Source organism: Peromyscus leucopus, chromosome 6 (genome assembly GCF_004664715.2).
Source record: "Peromyscus leucopus breed LL Stock chromosome 6, UCI_PerLeu_2.1, whole genome shotgun sequence".
Lineage (NCBI taxonomy): Eukaryota > Metazoa > Chordata > Mammalia > Rodentia > Cricetidae > Peromyscus > Peromyscus leucopus.
This window is the reverse complement of record NC_051068.1, coordinates 18,607,663-18,629,556: the sequence shown is the minus strand read 5'-3', so window position 1 is coordinate 18,629,556 and position 21,894 is coordinate 18,607,663. Positions and strand designations below refer to the sequence as shown.

General features: G+C 39.8%; 1 protein-coding gene across 5 annotated transcripts in view; it reads right to left on the bottom strand.

Moving 5' to 3' along the window:
• Spata5 (spermatogenesis associated 5) overlaps window positions 1-21,894 on the bottom strand; it is a 183,177-nt gene that overhangs the window by 154,544 nt on the left and 6,739 nt on the right. For all 5 annotated transcript variants that reach the window (XM_028889824.2, XM_028889823.2, XM_037206555.1 and 2 more), the window contains exons 4-9: window positions 11,816-11,874; window positions 9,725-10,369; window positions 8,753-8,882; window positions 8,301-8,357; window positions 5,395-5,518; window positions 2,762-3,017 (exon numbers count right to left, since the gene is read on the bottom strand). In XM_028889824.2, the coding sequence (XP_028745657.1) occupies window positions 2,762-3,017; window positions 5,395-5,518; window positions 8,301-8,357; window positions 8,753-8,882; window positions 9,725-10,369; window positions 11,816-11,874 (1,271 nt within the window). The remainder of the gene's footprint in view (window positions 1-2,761; window positions 3,018-5,394; window positions 5,519-8,300; window positions 8,358-8,752; window positions 8,883-9,724; window positions 10,370-11,815; window positions 11,875-21,894) is intronic.

The window sequence follows — 21,894 nt, the reverse complement described above, 5'->3', positions numbered from 1 at the left end:
TTCACAAATGGAGAATAAGGCTCAAACCTGATTTTAAATGTAAATCTACCCAACTCTTCCTCAAAACCTATTCGCAAGGCTGGAGAGATGCCTCAGCAGTAGAGCACTGGCTACTTTTCTAGAAGACAGAGGTTTGATTCCTAGCATACACACAGGGCTCACAACTGTCTCTAACTCTAGTCCCAGGAGATCTGATACCCTTTTCAGGCCTCCACAGGCACAAACATGCATGCAGGCAAAACATCCATCCATATAAAATAAATACATTTTTTAAATTTGAAAAGCTATTCACTTGCTATCCTGCCTCATTAGAAAATTCCTTGTAGCAACATTCTGACACCCTGTTCTTAAAAGTTAGTTTATTCTGCTATATGAAGATTAAAATGATACCAATATTGTAACATATATTAGCATTCAGGACAACATACTCAAACCATTAATTTAACATACTGGACACTAATTCTATCACCAATCTTTCTAAAATCTATCTTCTTCTCACAGTTGAGAAAGTAATTGTCTATAGTAAAACAGATCAGGTCCTGGAAAAGATAGATCAGAAAATACTTGTGTATTTTTTCTTTTTTACTTTATACAGATTTTATAACTAAACTGTAAAGCCATCCCATTCTAAACACGTTTTATTACTTGACCTGCTTCTCTCACAGGACTGGTGAGAGGGGTGAAGAGACATGTTCTCTTCCTTAATTAATCCAATTGAAACTCTTCTTTTCTCTTTTGGCTTCACAGAAGCCACATTTTCTATATAACCACATTTCCTTTCCTTGAGAAAATCACCGTATTCCCCCCATCTTTATGACTACTTCGTTACGGAACTAGCAGTTCTTTACACATCTCTCTCCTTTGTTAGACTCTTTCTGAAAAGTAAGAATCATAAGTCTCTCTCAGTACAGCTGAATGTAGTATAAAGTCAGAAAATATCTGTTAAAGGACTGAAGACTAGATCCTGTCCAGGCATCATGGGCAAGTCCACAGATCAACACAGTAATCCAGACTCTTAATTACCACTTAGTAGACAAAAAGAAGCAAAGTTATCCACTGATACATCTGTTTCTTGGATCACAGTAAATTTATTTCTACATTAAGACCCATTGCTCCCTAGGAAGCTAAAAGCAGCATAGAAAGAAGACAAAAAATGACCTATCCTCATGCTCTATTATACTAAATACTGTTTTCTATTCACCACTTCCCCCACCCAGTAGTTCTCCAACTTGGAAATTAATGGTAATTGTGGGAAAATGAAAAAATTTTTTCCATCAAGACATTCAAGCATTCTTATATATATTCTTATATATATCATCCGAATCTATTTCCCTGTATTTCCTTCTCTTCCCATACTCACATGGAGGCAGATAAAAAGGATAAAACAAGGGGCTGGAGAGATGGCTCATCATTTGAGCATCTGCTACAGAGGACCTCAGTTCTGCTCCCAGCATCCCCATCAGGTGGCTCACAACTACCTGTAACTCCAGCTCCAAAGGACCACACACCCTCTTCTGGCTTCAGAGGGAACCAGCACTCATGCACATATGACAAACACACATACACAAAATTAAATAAAAAATAAATTGTTTCTTAAAAAAGGTTGAAAGGAACAAAGAAATCTTCAAAGCATAATAAATTATACAAATATAAATTGGTTATTTAGGCACAAAAGTTGACGGTCATTCAAAATTAAAGCTCTAAATGAAATTTCTCATTTAAAAACAGATTTCTTCCACTATTACAAGAATTAAACCTTTTTCAAAGTGTAATATAAAAATATAAGATGGATGACAAACTGTAATCAACATAATGCCACAGTAGAGAAAGAGAGCCCAGCATATGAAAGGACATGAAAACACGTCATACAGAGGCCTGGGAATACGTCTAAGATTACAGACATGTGCCTGATTTTTAAAAGTTTAAGAGGATAAAATCCTTCAGGAAAACAAAATGGGGTTTTTCAATAAATTGGTTGCTGAATCAACTATTTCAACAGCTTATAAAAGCTACCTTGTTTTAAACATACTTCCCATAGTTGAAAATACTCTAAAGTACTGTCCAGAAGAGCTTCAAAAGTACAGGGGCTGCAAACATGGTCCAGTGGGGTAAAGGCCGTGGCATTAAGCATGAGGATACAGCTAGAAGCAATGCAGTAGCACGTGTAGCATTTACAGCAGCATGAGGCAGAGAAAGGAAAAAAACAACCACCAGAAACTCAAGGGCCCTCTAGCCTGATGTACTCGGGCAAAAAAGGAGACTCTATCTCAAGTAAGATTAATGGCAAAGAGAAGACACCTGACATCATCCTTTAAACTCCTCACATGCACTATGGTACATGTGTACACACATATTCCATCATGTCCTCATACATTTGCAGTTAAAATGTCACTGTAACACATTCTTGAGTTTTGCTATGTTGGTTCCAACACAAACACTAAAAAATAAAAATAAAACTAACTTCCTGAGTTCCACAACACAGTAATAACACTGTCATCAATAATAACATCTGCACATTTGGTTATGTGTACATGCACACATGTGCTGAGGAAAAATCTGAGAGTATGTTCTACTAGAGGTGGTGAGCTTGAAAAGGTAAAAATAGAGTGGTTTCCGTTCTTCATAGTTTTCTAAATTACATACATTTTCAATACATATATTTTATGACTAAACAAAATAAAGCTATTTCTATTAAGAAGTGACAAATTATCAGTATATACATAAACTGTCAATACAGACTATCAAAGATAGTCACTCTCACCTGCCTCATTACACAAAGCCTTCAAGTCTGCGCCAACATATCCATGGGCATTATTTGCCAGCCTCAGCAGCTCAGCTTTAGTGAGTAAGTGTGGCACCCTTCGGAGAAGCTTCTGGAGAATATCAAGCCTGTCCTGGGCATTAGGAACCCCGATCTCAATCTCTTTATCAAATCGTCCTGGTCTTCTGAGTGCAGCATCTAGCGCCTGAGGGCGATTAGTAGCCCCAAGGACTAATACCCGTCCTTCACTTCCTTCCTAACAAAATAAAATAAAAATAAATTACATATTGGTTTTAAAAAATTAGAGAGGTGAAAACTGACTCTGTGGAAAAGAATGAATAGGATGGTCTAGAGTATTAAGAATTAATCCTTATACTTCTACAAACCAATTTTCAAATTTTATTTGCAATAAACTTTTATTAAACATTTATTAACTTTTAGTACAGCTATTTCAAAGTTTAGCCTAAATGCTTTCTACCTGAGAAAGGTTTCCAGTCGTTAAGCAGTTCTCCCCCTATTTAGAAGTGAAGACTACAACCTACATAGTATTCATACAAAACCAGGCTTAACTAGCAACTTATCTAAGAATTCTTTCTCACACATCAACTGTTTTCTTTCAGAGGCCAAAATTTTCAAAAGTGTGCTGTGGAATAATCTTTTTGTACACTGTAAATATGTATTACTCTCACTGGCTAATAAAGAGCTGATTGGCCGATGGTTAGGCAGGATTTTCGGGACAGAGAGAACACTGGAGAAAAAGAGGATCAGAGTCTCAGGAGTCAGGAGAAGACCACATTAGGTGCAGAGCGAACAGGATGGGAAGTACATACATGAGGTAAACAAGCCCCAGGGCAGCACACAGCTTAATGGAAATGGGTTAATTTAAGGTATAAGAGCTAGCTAAAAACAAGCCTAAGCTATTGGCTGAGCATTTACAATTAATACTAAGTCTCTGTGTGGTTATTTGGGAGCAACTGCCAGGACACAGAAAAGTCTACCTATAAGAGTAGGTCCTTTCCTTTTACCATGTAGGTCTTGGGAATGGAACTCAGGCTGTCAGGCTTGGTGGCAAGTCTTTACCTGCTGAGCCATCTTGCCAATCCTGATATTTTATTGTAATGATTTTTAAATTCCAGAAAATATGAAACTATAACCAGTATCCTTAAATACACAAAGATTTTTTTACTCCCTGAAGATGGGGTTAAGAACAACAAATTGTAAAGAACTATGATCACCATGTTCAGCAGCCATCAGACATTATCCAGTGTTTTAGTCAGATGATCCAAGTGTAATTTCAAAGATAAGCATTAATAGAATCTAGTGATTTTTCATAAGAAAACCAAAACATCACCAATTATGAGTATACCAGCAGAAAATGTATAATCTACTATGAGCTTATAAATTTAAAAGCATACATCCAGGCCCCTTAAATGTTTTCAGATTAAAATATCAGTGTCACATGGTTCTAGTCCTATCAAAGACAAGAATATATTCCACAGATGGCTTGTCCCAGTGGCAGAGAAAAAGCCACCAACCGCCCTGATGTCTAAGACTCTCCAACACTGATCCTAACTCATCTTTCTCACAAAGGACTTTAGAACCAATTATAATGTGGCCCTCTGTATCAGTCATTCAGAATCAGATCTGGTCTGCTTAAAGACCAGATTAACTGAGTGAATACCAAAAAAATCACATTATTTTCACATATTCATTTCCCACAAAAGGGAAATAAAACCAAACACTCCTGTGCAAAAGGGAGGTATGGGACTACGTACTTTCTAAAATTTCTCTTCATGCTAACATACTGTGAGTCTAAGAACTTTGGTCATTTTCAATCTAATCTAAGAAATACACTTTTCTGGTTAATGGATGTTAAAAGTCTGAGAAAAATTTTCCTTCCCCTATTCTATATTAGTCCTGTTCATAATTAGCATACCACAGTTTTTACTAATATACAAATATATAGCTGACTATAGCCATAACCCTTGAGAGGCTGCAGAAGAAGAACTGAGATTTTAGGCGAACTGAGATTTTAGGACACCTTGCATTACACACCAAGACCTATTTCAAGGGGAAAAAAAAATAGACTCATGAACTTACTAAATTTAGTTTATTGAGACAAAATCTCACATAGCCAAGGCTGGCCTCATATTTACTATGTACCTGGCCTTGAAATGATCCTCCTTCCTCACCCTCCTAAGTAGTGGGACTACAAGCATATACCCATACCCAGGGAGAGTTAATAAAATTAACTAAAATTTAATAAGGAATCTCCCTTATTGACTTTTGTCTTGGGTTTTAAGTCAGTATCATGTCTCTCTGTCTCTCTCTCTCTGACTCTCTCTCTCTGTCTGTCTCTCTCTCTCTCTCCCTCTCTCTCTCTCTCTCTCTCTCTCTCTCTCTCTCTCTCTCTCTCACACACACACACACACACACACACATTATGGTAAATTATTTTATGTAACAGAAAAACATGCCAGGCTATATGGGCCTCTCAGTCATTAAGCAAACTACTCTGAGTGGTAACCTAGCTTCATGCTTGATGATTTTCCCTCATCCTGAGATACTCATAGACCCAGATATATTTGGTAGGTTTTGCTATTCCAAACTCAAAATGCCAGTGTTGTACTTACTGAGCCTATGCCGTCCATCAGTGTTAAGAGTGAGGCTACAACTCTCTTTTCCACTTCATTTTGGGCTCCTTCTCTTTTAGGGCAAAGTGCATCCAGCTCATCAATAAAAATAATTGATGGGTGCCTAAAAACAAACATATTACATTTGTTTTATTTATCAATATTAAAAATAAAATCACTAAAATGCTAAATCAAAAAAAAATCTTAGATTAATTCTAATGTAAAGTTATCAACCTCACACTCTAGCCTATCTGCCTTCCATAAAAGACCTCTGTGTGACCTGGGGAAGGGTATGAGTCAGTAAAAGAAAAAACTTGACTACTCCAAAGAAAAAAGTTCCAAAGATTCAGAGTAGTGGAAAGATACTTCAAAAGCATAAATAAAATGACAGGAGGTACACAGTCTCCCAGCCAAGGGAGGAAAAACAGAAGAACCACCTGCCACTTCCACTCTCAAAGGCAGACTGGTGAAAAGACACATCAACAAGCCTACACTCAAAATAAGGCCAGAGCTCTCACAAAGCCTCAAGGCAAGTTGTGGTTTTCAGCGAGATAGCATTTCTTCCAGCAGATGGCTCAGCAAAGAGAAATCCCATTTATGTATGGGACTTAGGGCAAAGGCTGGTAAGATCTTGAGAGAACACCTATTATTTGAAACTAACCTAAATTGAGACAAAGCCCTAAAGGGCAGTTATGGAGAACCTGAGGCCAAATACTGACAAGCTGAAGAAGCTCTGCTCTGGCAATGGAGTGCACAGAGAAAGACAGGCCTGCCCTCGGGGCCAAGAGTAGAACTTAGAAACTTAGAATAACTCTGGCATGTGATACCATAGCCCTCAGTCTAAGTAGACCAACTCACAGCCAATAATAAAGCCTAGATAGCCCTTGGTTAGCACAACACAAGATGGAGAAAAACTGAAAGCATTTCCTCTAAAATCAGGAAGAACACCCTCACCACTCCTTTTCAATACAGTACTCAGCCACAGGCATAGCAGTAAGGTAAGAAAAATAAAAGGAGCTGCTGGAACTAATTCAGTGGAAGTCTGTTTGCATCCATGAAGCCCTAGGATCAATCCTCAGGATTGTCAAAAAAGAAAGGAAAAATGCAAAGGAAAAAGAAAAGAGGTGCAGACAGAAAGGAAAAAGTTCCAATTATCCCTACTCCCAAATGACACGAGCCTACATATAAGAACCTAGAAACTACAGCAGGATAAACTTAGACATGGTGAATAAGTTCAGCAAAGTAACAACACAAAATCGACACGAAAACAGTACTTTTCTATATAATGATAACAAACTTTCCCAGAGAAAACAGGACAAATAATCCCAGTCACATCCATTCACGGTGACTTGAACAAAGGAAAACAATCTAGGAACAAATATAACCAAGTAGGTGAAAAGACTGCATGAAAACTTCAAGACACTGAAAAAGACAAAGAAGGCAAGAAAAAAATGAAAGACCTCCGATGCTATGGATTGACAGTTAATACCATTAAAATCATTACAAGTTACTAAAAGTAACCTATGGATTTAATGTACTCTCTATCAAATTCTAGTGACATTCTTCACAAAACTAGAAAAAACATGCCAGAATTCATACAGAACAAACGAGTCCAGAATGGCTAGATTTAAATGTCAACTTAATACAACCCAGAATCACTCTAGAATTTCAATAAAGAACCGTCTACACTGAGTTGGTCCTAAGGCATGTCTCTGAGGGACTCTATCTTAAGTAAACTGATAGGGAAGACACCATTCCCTACACATCCTTAACCATTAAGAGAGGAAAAAATCCAGATGAGCACAAGCAAGTGAACATTTATGCACTCATTTCTCTTTGCTCTTGACCATGGACGTGATGTGACCAGCTATGTCGAGATGCTGCCGCCTTGACTTTTCCACAATAACAGACTACAACCTAGAACTGTGAACTGGGGAAACAAAACAAAACTTTGCTCCACTTAGTTGCTTTCTATCAGAGTATTTTATCACAGTAACAGAAATAAAGTAAGGACAGACCCCTTTGGCACAGTATCACATCTAAAACCATAGCAAGCAGAAAAAGGAATGCTGGAGCTACCAGTTTCTGATCTCAAACTACTAAAGAACCACAGTGAGAAAAACAGCATGGAGACTGCAGAGATGGCTCAGCAATGCAGAGCACTTGGTAACTCTTGCAGATGGAACTGGGTTCGATTCTCAGTACCCACATGGGGATTCACGACAGTCTATAATTCTAGTTCCAAGGGATCAGACACCCTCTTCTGGCCTCCACAGGCACTGTATGCATGTGGTGCACAGACATACACTCAGGCAAAATACACATAAACATAAATAAATCTCAAAAAGCAAAACAAAACAACAAAAAACCCACACAGGACTGACACAAAGACTAATGGAATAAAGGACATAGCAACAGCCACCTAATTTTTAACAAGGGTATCTAAAACAGTCACTGTGGGGGGAAAAGGCTCTTCAACAAATAATGTTGGAAAAAGTAAATACCCACATGTAGAATGAAGGTATTTCTCACACTAAACCAAAATACATGCAAAGGTTTCAAAAGTAATATTAGACCCGAGTCCTGAAACTGCTAAGAGAAACACTTTAAAGATTCAGAACAGACACAGCCTTTCTGAAAAAGACAGACAAATACAGTCTATTCTCATGAGGTAAATCTCCACCAAGCCTAAGTTTCCTACTAATGTCTTAATTCTTCTACTTTATGTCATTAAGTAACTTTTTAACAAACTTCCAAATGACTAGATAACATTTCCTTAAATCTCCCATCAACTCTATCTAAGGCCATCACTTTTTGTTATTCCTTCGTTTTGCAGAAACTGACACTATTTTTCACTTAAATAGAGCCTCAATTATTAATTCCAAAGCATCAAATATTAATAATACCGTAGGGTGGCTTCAGCAAATATCTGGCGTAACCTTGCTTCAGTCTCACCATAGAATCTGTAATGAATAAAAAACATGTACTGTTTTACACTTCTTACTATTTATAAAACTTTTTTTTATAAAAGGTGGTCTGAATTTTCAAGTATTTCTAAAATACTTAAAATTACTTTCAAAACTTATTTTCCTATTTTGTACACATTACAAAGCAAATTTAGAAGGACATATAGTCTCAGGATTCTGGAGGGGTGTGAAGGTAAAAAGACTGACAGTAGAGGTCAGGCTGGGCTACATAGGTAAGACCATGCATCAGAAAACAAGGGAAAATTTAACATAGTACAAAATAGTTTAAAGCATCAACTATCTAGGAAGAATATAACACAACCATTTAAGAAGCCACCACTGAGATATGTAAACTTAGTAGTAATGAACATTTACTTAAGTAATATACCTACTTGCTTATAATTTCGGGACCATTAATTACAGAAACATAAGCTCCAACTTCATTCGCAACAGCCCTAGCAATCATTGTCTTTCCAGTGCCTGGAGGACCATAGAGTAACAACCCTCTAGGTGCTGGAATCCCTACAAGAAAAACAAACACAAAAACCAGTGCTTTCAGTATGATTATTAATATTCTTGTTAAGTTGCCATACAACTTCTAACCTAAGCTAGAAATGGAAACTTACCTTGTACAACGAAGTGAGAATTCCACCTTTCCCCTACTTCCCAGAAAGATGTACTATCCATCCCAAATCCTGAATCTAGCAATGACTTCCTCTACCTCTACAGATCACAAACCAAGGAAAGTATGCATATTTTTTTGGTGTTTTTTTAAAAAAAGAGCCCTTGTCTTGTGTCATCTAAGGCAGCACAATTCATCAATCAGAACACAACGTAATTTTTTCCAACTTGAACTCTTAAGGAATATAAAAATTACTAACAAACACATAAACTCATGAGTTTCTTTTATACATATAAAGATTTGTAAAAAAGGGAAAAGGGAGGGTAATATACAGAAAACAGAAGTAAAGGATTTGGACAGCAACCATGCAGGAGTAGCTCTGAGTTTCCTGGGAGTTGAGTTACTTCCTTAACTACTCGCTTCTAGGCAGACACACATTTCTTAATAATTTTAACTAAACCATGACCATCTTTGGTTTATTTCTTTAAACATTATGGCTTATCCAGCATTAACAAGTCTACCAACAGTGGATAATATGCTATAAGAGACAAACCTGCCACTCACATGAATCATAACTTAAAGGACCAAGCATTGAGAAGAGCCATTTAATTATTATCTCCCAAAGCAACTGTAACACACGAGGCAGAAAATGACAGGAGGGTGAGAAATTATATTAGAGAATGGAACTAAGTGCTTTTGAGTTTGAATGTAACATGAACACAGTAAACTAAAGGTAACATACCATAACTCTTGAAAAGTTCAGGCTGTTTGAGAGGCAGTTCAATTATTTCTCTTATTGCTTTCAGCTGACTGTTTAAGCCTCCAATCATGTCATAAGTTACTTTGAATTGGCTGTCGTGTTCTTTTGAATTTGTACAAATTTTTTTAAGGTTGATTCTTGTTGTCGAAGAAATAAAATAAAAAGTATCAGTATTCCTCTTTGCCCCTGCACTGGTAGACTTCAGTACTTTCTCTTCACTGACAGGCTGTGTATTTCCTTCTCTGGATGAATCAAAACTACACTTAGGACCTGTGACTTCCTCTAGTCCAAGTCCACTGCCATCCCTGGGGCTCTGTGTAACATCTAACAAAACTTCACCAGCTTTATTCATAACTCTGTCTTTAACGGATTTACAGGGAGTACTCTGGGATGCTGGGCTCTGAGGCTCTTTCAGATCTAACTGGCTTAGCTGGAAGGATATATCCCCGTCACTGCTTTCCATGCTAGAGTGTTCAGAGGCCAGGCCCTGGCTATCAGTAGCAGAGGCACTCTGAGGTTTGCCCAATGTTGTGCCGTCTGTCCCTTTTACTTGCAACACTTGTAACTTGCAGAGTCGTCCATAGAATGTACAGTACAGGAAGTTGCCTGGTAAAACAATCTTGCCATCTAAAAAACAATTGATTAAATATACATCAGCATAATTTGCCCATTTAACAGTTTTAACAGCAACTTATTTGCTATTTAGTAACAAAACTGGAACACTAATAAAGTAACTGTCACAAAAAATGAGGAGGGGCATATTCCCGATACAGTATCGGCTGTATAAAAAAGCTCATTCTTTTAAATCCTATTTGTCAGTAAATCTAAAATTCTATAAATCATAGCAAAAGTCCATTTTTATCAACTAAACTTAAATGACACACTCAAACCAACACGGCAATGTTCCTCACTGGAAAACGTGCAAGCACAAAGGTTTAAAAATTAGCAGTTTAGTCACTCATGTGGTGTACATACGTATATGCGACAAACATTCATACACATCCAATCAAAATAAATTAAGTTCATCTTAAAAATAAGTCTCAATTCTAAGGCTGTGGCAATGGCTCAGGTAATCCAGTGCTTGCTGAACAAACACAAGGACCTAAGCACAGATTCCTAGCACCCTTATGAAAACCTAGGTACACTGATGTGCCCCTGGAATCTTAGCCCTGGGGAAGCAGAGACAGGAGGCTGCCTTCAGCGTACTGATCAACTAGTCTAGCTGAACCCATGAACTGCAGGTTCAGTCAAAGACTCTCTGTAATGAAGAAGGCGGAGACTGAAGCACCCTGTGTCAACCTCTGGCCTCCAGGTACACTCAGGCACACACACGCATGCACACAATCATGCACTTGTGTATAGAGTGGAGCAAGACCCAAGTGACTGAAGTCTTGAGTCAATGTGTATTGCTGACATGCACAGAGCTATGAGAAGGACTCCAAAGCCTCAAAGCCATTATAAATTAACAAAGCCATTTACCATGTGGGCCACGCTCAAAAGGAGGATAGCAAAGCTTTCCTAGGGGTGCCGGAAACCAGCAACTGTAGCTTCCTCCTCCTCCTCCTCCTCTCAGATGTTTACAGCCTGAGACTGTCTACCTACAGACACTTCTCCTGAGATTAGCTAGCCCTCCCTCTTTGCTGTACCTAATAAAATGCTGAGGAGGTTCCTGGTTGATGGTAGTAGTAACTGCCACTTCATTAAAGTGAGCACACCCCATTTGACCCCAGCTTTTCTGCACATGTCTCTGTGTTTGTCTTTTCTTCATTCCTTCACCCCTAGCTGGGGGGTCAGGACCCAAACCATTTGGGTACAACACACACACACCCACAAATGGGGGGACGGACACGTGCACACGCATGCACACAGCTTTACTTCTACCACTAGCTTTGTCTTCAAATGGGTATTTGAAAAATGAGAATAATCTGGGCTGAAGAGATACCTTAGCCATTAAAGGCTCACAAACAAAAATAAGAGACTATTCACTTAGCTATTAATAAAAATATGTCTACAAGCACTGTTTGTTGCTCCTTTGCTGTTTAGAATTGAAAACAATTTAAAATCTAGTCTCACCTAGTTTTCTCAGAATACAACCAGTCAGTTCTTCTTCATTAATTTCTTTATCTTTGTCACTACAGAGAGGAAAGAAAAGCAAACAAAAATCAGCATTAGGTACGCTAAAAACTAAACCATGGAAAAAGTGCCATGCATAGCTATTACAGACCAGAAAGATAATTTGTTTAAAACCTGAAAACAAATGGTTTCCACAATTTTGGCAATTTACACTTTTCAGATACACATTTCCTGCAGAAAAATATCTTCAGTTTGATGCCAATGAGGTTTAAGGCAGTGATCTTCAAAACATAAGGTATTATTCATTAGGAGACCATGAAACCATAAAAACCAATCCCATATAAAACGTTCAGCGTATGCTGCATAGTAATGGTCAATCCTGCTATGTAAAACATTTTCTCATACACATATACTGCATGTACATGTAGATAAATACACATACATGTATATGTATAAATATCCATCTATCTATACACATGAACACACATACTGCACATGTTAAGTCATAACAAGAAGGGTATTTCTGTGCAATGTCAGTCAAACACATCTGAAAACACACTTGCCTAAACTAACCACTCCCATTCTGAAGTTGCCTAGCACAGAGAAAGGCTTTTATTCATAGCTAACTTCATTCCCTTTGTATAATTACCTCTTCAGAAAAATCAAATCCCATACAGTGCATTATCTGAAGAGGTGAAAGTAGGGTGCAAGTAGGAAAAAAGAGAGTACTGGCTGCAATGGAAATTGGTTCTGAGGGATATGCCTAAGGAAAAAAGAGAGCTCATGTATTTGAACATTTTCTATCTGGTTGGTGGAACTATCACTGTCTCCACCAGAAAAGTAGTATACAGGAAATACAGGAAGTAGGTACATCTAATATCACTGCACCTACTTTTTTTTTCACTTCGAATATTTTTTTCTTTATTAAGAAATTTTCTACTCACTCCACATACCATCCACAGATCTCCCCCCCCCCCCGCCACCAGCCCTCTTTCCCGAGCCATCCTGCATCCCCACATCCCCCAAATTGAGGTCTTCCATGGGGAGTCAGCAGAGCCCAGCACACTGAGCCTAGGCAGGTCCAAGCCCCTTCCCACTGCACCAAGGCTATGTAAGACGTCACACTGCAGGCACCAGACTCCCAGAAGCCTGCCCATAGACCAGGGACAGATCACGATACCCCTGCCTGGGTGCCCCTCAAATAGTTCAAGCCAAACAACTGTCTTCCATATCCAGAGGGCCTAGTCCAGTCCCACGGGAGCTCCACAGCCACCAGTCCACAGTTCATGGGCTTCCACTAGTGCGGCCGGTCATCTCTGCACGCCCTCCCATCATGATCTTGACGTCCCTCGCCTACAGAATTCCTCCTCTCTCATCAATTGGATTCCCAGAGCTCAGCCTGGTGCCTAGCTGTGGATCTCTGTATCTGCCTCCATCAGTCACTGGACAAAAGCTCTATGATGACAGCTAGGTTATTTGCTAGACCGGTCACCAGACCAGTCAAGGCACCCTCTGGACCACTGCCAGCAGATCAAGGTGGAATCATCCTTGTGGATTCCTGAGAGCCTCCCCAGAACCCTGCCTCTTCCTATTCCTCATCTATCATGGTATCTTCCTCCCTACCCTCCCACTCTGTCCCTGTTCCAGCTCTACCCTCCCAATTCCCTGTGTTCTCATCCCCACTCCTCACCCTCTGCCACCCCCCCACACCCAGTCTGCTCATGTAGATCTCATCCACTTTTCCTTCACAGGGTCATCCATGTGTCCCTCCTAGAGTCTTTCCCTGTTAGCTAGCCTCTCTCGAGTTGTGGGTTGCAGTCTGGCCATCCCTTCTCCCACATCTAGTATCCACTTATGAGTGAGTACATACTATGTTTGTCCTTCTGAATCTGGGTTACCTCACTCAAGATATTTTCTAGTTCCATCCATTTGCTTGCAAATTTCATGATATTACTGTTTTTTACTGCTGAGTGGTAAGTACTCCATTGCATATACGTGCCACATATTTTTAATCCACTCTTCAGTTGAGGGGCATCTAGGTTGTTTCCAGGTTCTGGCTATTACGAATAATGCTGATATGAACATAGTTAAGCATGTGTCCTTGTGGTATGATTGAGCACTCCTTGAGTATATGCCCAAGAGTGGTATAACTGGGTCTTGTGGAAGACTTATTCCCAATTTTCTGAGAAACCACCACACTGATTTCCAGAGTGGCTGTACAAGTTTTCATTTGCACCAACAGTAGAGGAGTGTTCCCCTTGCTCCACATCCTCTCCAACATAAGCTGTCTTCAGTGTTTTTGATCTTAGCCATTCTGACAGGTGTAAGATGGTATCTCAGAGTCGTTTTGATTTGCATTTCCCTGGTGACTAAGGATGTTGAGCAATTCCTTAAATGCTTTTCAGCCATTTGAGATTCTTCTGTTGAGAATTCTCTGTTAAGCTCTGTAGCCCATTTTTTAATTGGATTGTTCAGTATTTTTAAGTCTAGTTTTTTGAGTTCTTTATGTATTTTGGAGATCAGCCCTCTGTCAGATGTGGGGTTGGTGAAGATCTTTTCCCATTCTGTAGGCTGTCGTTTTGTCTTATTGACCATGTCCTTTGCTCTACAAAAGCTTCTCAGTTTCAGGAGGTCCCATTTATTAATTGATGCTCTCAGTGTCTGTGCTACTGGTGTTATATTTAGGAAGTAGTCTCCTGTGCCAATGCATTCCAGACTACTTCCTACTTTCTCTTCTATCAAGTTCAGTGTAACTGGATTTATGTTGAGGTCTTTGATCCACTTGGACTTGAGTTTTGTGCATGGCGACAGATATGGATCTATTTGCAATCTTCTGCATGTTGACATCCAATTATGCCAGCACCATTTGTTGAAGATGTTTTCTTTTTTCCATGTGCCCCTACTTTTAAAAGCCTGCTTTTAGACAGTTTCCAAAGGGCTAGAGAGATGGTTGAGAAGGTGTTTGCTACCCAAAAAAGAAGATTCTACTCTGGATCTCTAGCACTTACATAAATGCCAGATGGGCTTGTAACCTCAACACTACAAAGGAGGACATAACAGATGAAGGCCCAGAACTTGCTACCCAGCAAGTTTAGTCAAAATGGCACACTCCAGATTCAGTGAGAGGGAAATAAATAAACAGATAGACACAGACAGACAGACAGACAAAAATAAAGTAAGATGTCTTGAGATCAACCCCTGGCATTCACACTTGTACACAAGTGAGCACACCCCCATCCCCACATACATTTGTATATACATGCACACACATCCACAAAAGAAAACATTTGAAATAGTTAAGTAAATAGTCTTCAAACACTCTCTTCTTCCATGTGTCAGCAGCAATGTGTAAACAGAAGAAGCCACAATTGTCTAGCTCTGTCGGTAACCCACACAACAGAGGTAGTTTTGCACCAGGGGACATTTATTAGTAAGCTCATTTAATCAAAATATAAACTATATCAATATGGCCAAAACTCCTATCTGTGAATGCTGTGTTACAAATTCATTTCACTAAAAAATTATTTTTAACATCCAGAATCCACAGAGTAATTGTGGTTGTTATGGATGTACCACAGCCCTCCACCCTCCAAAGTTTGGGTCAGTATATAGTCCAGTAACTATATTGTCTATTGAGGAAGACTAAAATGATACTCTGTCTTTTGTCTCAACTCTGACTCAGAGGTAATGCAGGACAGATGTGGTACAGTACAAACTTTAGCTCTGGGGCCAGAAGGAGGGGATCTGAACCCAACTCCACAAGGAGACAGTCTCAGGCAAATTTCTTAACATGTCTGGTGTTCTTGTTCCTTGATGCAGCATAAGCAGAATCTTACCAGAAAGAACTAGTTTCTTCAAGTATTCAAAATCAGTCTAGGTAAGAGATGCATAGTTGTATAAATTCCTCACTAAGAACAATGGTTCTGTTTTCTCTGTCAGTGTGACAGCAACCTCAAGAGAACATAACTACCACAAATAAACAATGAGAATCAACTACATACTTAATTTAATGTAAATTGAATTCCATTTGTAAAACACAGAATCAAGTTATAATTACATTATTTTTAAGATTTGTTTTTCTGTATATGTGTATTTTGCCTGCATATATGTAGAGACACAATCTAAGTGACTGATGCTAGTGGAGGCCAGAAGGAAAAACAGTGATTGTGAGCCACCATGTGGGTGCTGAGAACAGAATCCAAGTCATCTTGTAAGAGCAGCAAATACTCATACCCTCTGAGCAGTCCCTTTGGCCCTTACTTAAACTTTATTAATTGAATAAGAGACAGTTACAAATTTGAAGAACAGGTATAGATTTCCACTAGAAAGAACTCCAATATCACTAATGAAATTCTCCAGTTACTATGATTTAAATGACTTATTTTCCTAACTGGAAATTAACTTCCTTGTTTACACCCTGCTGCTCTACTTTTAAAATGCAACTTTTTTTTAAGAAATTAAAATTTAAAAACCAAGATTTCATTTAAATCCACTGTCTTTTCTAATCATTCAACACTACTCAGCCCCAATAAGATGAGACTAGCCGGGCGGTGGTGGCGCACGCCTTTAATCCCAGCACTCGGGAGGCAGAGCCAGGCGGATCTCTGTGAGTTCGAGGCCAGCCTGGTCTACCAAGTGAGTTCCAGGAAAGGCGCAAAGCTACACAGAGAAACCCTGTCTCGAAAAACCAAAAAAAAAAAAGATGAGACTAGTTCCTAATTCCAGCCAACAATGACTACTACTTCCTGTATCACTGTTTCAACACATTCTGATGATAACCTGCTTTAACAGCAACAGTGCTGCCAAGTATTTCATGGAATATTCAACTTTCCCACACTAGACCATTTCATTTGCTAAAAAGGGGTAAGGGGTAAATAAACCAGTCACACACTTATGAGCCCAGCAATTGAGAGTAAAACAGGAGGATCATGAGATGGAGGCCAGCCTGGGCTACCTAGTGAGATCCTCAATCAGGGAAGGGATGGTGCACAGAAGATGGGAATAGATACCTTGGAAGGTATAAAAGGATATAAAAATCTAAAGGATAGATGCACATTTGTTCATTCTTACAAATGTGTGCATGTGATGTGGTCTGAACTACCTTTTTACTGTGGTGATAAAGCATCAAGACCAAGACAACTTCATAAAAGAAAGCGCTTAATTTGGGGGTCCCAGGGGGTTAGAGTCCATGCCCATCATGATAAGGAGCACAGCAGCAGGCATGGCAGCCACTGTGCTAGAAAAGTGTCTGAGAGCTCACACTGATCCATAAGCACAAGGCAGAAAACGAGCTAGCTGGGAATGGTGTGGCTCTTGAAACCTCAAAACCCACTCCCATGACACACTTCCTCCAACAAGTCCACACCTCCTAATCCTTCCTAAACAGTTCTACCAACTGGGGACCAAGCATTCAAATATATGAGACTATGGGGGCCGTTCTCATTCAAACCACCATACATGTATAAGCATCTAATATATAAAACTGATTCTCAACATTATATTCTTTGATTTTGCTCTGTTTTTCAGTGTTCATTAAATGGTTACTGTTTGTTCTGAAAACAGTTTCCTGTTTTCAAAGGGGGTAGAGGGATGATGCCAAAACACAAGCTTGGAATATAAACAAAAGAAAACATTTTAAACTCAAGATGACAACTAGAAAATTGTTTTGAATTCTTACACATGCATTCCACAAATTATCACTAAGGTGGTATTAAATTATCAAAAGGTACTTTTATCAAAGCAAATTTGGGCCCGACTTTTATCAGCAATCAATCTAACTCAAAATTCTATTGGAGGATGGGTGAGACACTATACTCACCCTTCAGTAAGAGCTATTTAAAATTCTTGGTAATAATAGGACTTTGTTTTTACTAGGCTGAATGTGATTTAAACATACAATCAAGTTCTTTTCTTGAATTATCATTAATTGAAAATTATATCTTGAGCTACCTGCAGTGGCACAAACCTAAAGTACTCAAAAGGAGGAGGCAGGAGCAAGTCAGCCTTGGGCTACAAAGAGTAAAACTGCTTCAAAACACAGATAAATAAAAACACCCAGAGATGGCTTGGTGGTTAAGAGGACTTGCTACTCTTCTAGAGGACCTGGGTTCAGTTCCCAGTACCCACAGGGCATCTCAGAACCATCTGCAATTCCAGTTTCAAGGAACCCTATTCTTTCTTCTGGCCTCAGCAGGCACCAGGCACAGGCATACACATGATGCACAAACATACACACAGCAAATTCTCATACACGTTAAAAATAAAATAAAAAACATTCTATTTGTAGATAATTAACAAAGAGACCCACAACAAGCCAAGGTGCAGAAAAGACGAGACAGCAGAATGTTCAGCCATAAAATGGGACACATACACTGAGTCCTCTCCTCCGAAGACTCAGAGATCATTGTGGGAGAGGGGGCAGAAAGAGTGTAAGAGCCAAGACAGTGGAGACAAGGAATCAGTGTCTTCTGGATGTGAACTAACTGCCACTGTGACAGCATGCACAAGACCTGTACAAGAACAAGCCAGACCAAATCCCGGCAGAGAGAAGAGAGTTGGGCACAAAACCCCACCCCTAGACCCTGCTAGCTGCTAGGAGGGGAAGAGTCAATTTTATCTAAGAGTATAGACCCTGGTTAATCAATCTTGCTCCAGTAGAAGGCTATACATCCAAGGACATGTGGGCAGCACAAATTAGTCTTGATAGGTTTACAAAAAGAATATAGAGTTAGGTAGATAGGCAAAGAGGCTTAGGTCTGAGAAGAGTTGGTAGAGGGGAGGCTCTCTACCAAATACAGTATGGCTGAGACATACTGTATTTAATTCTCAAATAACAACCAAAATTTTTTTTCCCAAGTTATCAAATTGCTAAGACAGTTTAGAAAATGCTGATACCAAAAATGTAAAATGATCTGTACTAGTTTTTCTTTTTTTCTTTTTCTTTTTTTTTTTTTTTGCCATCTGTAGAATTTAAAACTCGCCTCCTGCAATATTTCACAGTAATCTCTATATCGTACTTTACATCATTCACTTAAATAATAAATGCTCAGGGAAGGAAGGGCTGGCTGGAGCCCAATTGCACTATCTCTTTGAAGACTTGTCTAATTTGCTGGCAGGTGACTTCCTCTGGGGCATGGGGATTTTTGAAGGCTTGGCTGTGGATGGCCGAGAACCTGCTCGGGGCACAGGTCTGTGCGGCTGTGGGACAGTCTCCACGTCTGAGCACACAGACTGGATTTCGGAAATGTCAAAGTCTGACGCGTCAGTGCCTCGGCGGCTGCTGGCCCTGCTGCCAGCTTTGCTTCCGGCTCTGCTTCCAGGGCGGCTGGGAGTCTTCCTGGACTCAGCGAGCTGCGTTCGGACTGGGCAGCTGCGGCCGTGATCAAGGCTCTGTCCTCCCAGGAGTGGAAACCTTTCCCTGACAGATACCCCGGAAGTCGCAGCTTGCTTCCCTGGATTGGAGTTCCCTCTGCAGACGACACGGGACAGTCTGAGCACTCTGCTGCTTTACAAGGAGTTGACAGTTTGCTGTTTGTCAACCACGGTTTACCGTAATTGCGTGTTAAAGGGTGAAGAATCTTGGGTGTGCTGGTGGCAGCAGGCACCTGTGGGGAGGCTGCCTGGCCAGCGTGGCTGGACATGGAAGTGGATCTGTTCCTCATGGCCAGAAGGCAGCCATGCCCTGACTGGCACCCTCTGCTAGGATGAACTTGTCACGGAGTTCCATGTTGGTCCTTCCTTTAGCCCTGCATGGATCATTTTTTCACTAAGAACTCATCCAGAGCCATCCATCCACCTCCAACACGAACCATCACCGTACTTCACAGGATCCGAGCGAGTCACAGCTGCTGGGATGTACTAGTTTTTCAATGGAAAGTACTACTCTTAAGATTTCTCTGACTTATATAAGATATGAATATTGAGTCTAAAGACATCCAGACTATTTTTTCTGTCAGCCACTGACTCTAATTTCAACATTTTACTAAGTCTTTAACATCAGACTATGACTCAATGTGGACACAGTTCTTTATCTTGCTGAAATATTTCTGGGGATTATTTCTCAATAAGAAATTAATTTTTATACATTTTTAATTATGAAGTGCTGACATGTTCATACTGGAATATTCTTCAGTGGCAAAGAGAAAAAAACTGTATTTCTTAGCTACTCACAACAAGCTGTAAGTGCCCTGACTTAACTGCAAGTTAAGATGAAATACACTGCTAAGTATTCATCAGTTATGATCCCTTCACTTCAAATGTAGGGCTACTTAACTCCAGGGCACCAGAATCCCTTGTACGTAAATTATAGTCACCCATTTAGCTTACACTATTATATATAGTGTATCACTACTCATTTAACATATGTGGTTATCGTGGCTAGAAATGGAAGTACCAGTAGGTGCAAAACCCTGGTTTCTCTCTCTCTTTTTTTTAAAAGATTGTATTTATTATGTATACAGTAATCTGCCTGCATGTATGCCTGCAGGCCAGAAGAGGGCACCAGATCTCATTACAGATGGTTGTGAGCCACCATGTGGTTGCTGGGAATTGAACTTGGGACCTCTGGAAGAGCAGCCAGTACTCTTAAACTTCTGAGCCATCTCTCCAGCCCAAAACCCTGGTTTCTATCCCAAACACAAAGGAGAAATTTTCCAGTATCTATAGGCTATGGTAGATGGACCATAAGTTCAAGGCCAACCTGGACTACATAGTAAGATCTTGTCTCAAACAGACTAATGTGCTACAAGTATAACATATACTGTTAGATTTTAAAGATTTGATCTAGAAAAAAAGCTGGGGGGGGATAAAATACCTCAATAGTAACTTTTTATAATTATGTATTACAATAGTATTACATATAATGGGTTAAATAAAATTTGTAAGAATCCATTTCTCCATCTGTTTAGAAAACCCAAATTGAACATGTTTATACCTCTCTTTATTTTAAAAGATTTATTTATGTTTTGCTAGCATGTATGTCTGTGTACCATATTTGTGCCTAATGTTCATCAAGGTCAAAAGAGGGCTTTGGATTCAATGGAACTAGAGTAATGGATGGTTGTGATCTATCACGTGGGTGCTGGAAACTGTTGCTGGAGGGCTTCTCTCCAGGTTCCCCAAGCCCTGCAGTCCCACAATCCACGTATAAAATAATCACTCAGACGCTTATATCACTTATAAACTGTATGGCCATGGCAGGCTTCTTGCTAACTGTTCTTTTATCTTAAATTAACCCATTTTTATAAATCTATACCTTGCCACGTGGCTGGTGGCTTACCAGAGTCTTTACATGCTGCTTGTCCTGGCGGTGGCTGCAGTGTCTCTCCCCTCAGCCTTCCGCTTCCCAGAATTCTCCTCTCTCCTTGTCCCACCTACTTCCTGCCTGGCAACCTACTTCCTGCCTGGTCACTGGCCATCAGTGTTTTATGGGATTGAAGACTAGCAGTTATAGTTACAACTTAGTATATATAATATCTTAGATAGAACATATTAAGTATTAGATTCAGGTTCTTTAGGATAGGACACCTTTAAATGATCTTTATAACATGCCGTTTACCTATGCTCTATACTTCTCTGGATTTTAGTATGTGTTTCTTTTTTTTTTTTTTTTTTGGTTTTTCGAGACAGGGTTTCTCTGTGTAGCTTTGCGCCTTTCCTGGAGCTCACTTGGTAGCCCAGGCTGGCTTTAGTATGTGTTTCTTGCTTGATATTGTTTGCATTGGTTGTAGTTACATCTTATCTAGGTCATTATCCCTCATTATTTCTGGACAATATTTGATAATCATTCCTTTGTATATAGTCTTGTATTAGTTTAGAACCTTCTTATTTAGACAAAAAGGGGGAGATGTAGTGGGTAGCCATTCCAGCTTGGATCTGGAAGTTCCAACCCCCATTGAGACTCTGGCAACTGTCACGCCTACGAGGCGGGGTGAGGGGAGGCGCTGGAAACCCGAGAGCTGGATGGGCCAGCGCTCGCTCTGTGCGCGCTCTCTGTGCCTGGACCCTGGACGGTGGAAGTTGACCGAGCAGAGCTCCAGAGAACACCGCTGGATTGTGATACACCTTCCCCAGACCCCCGC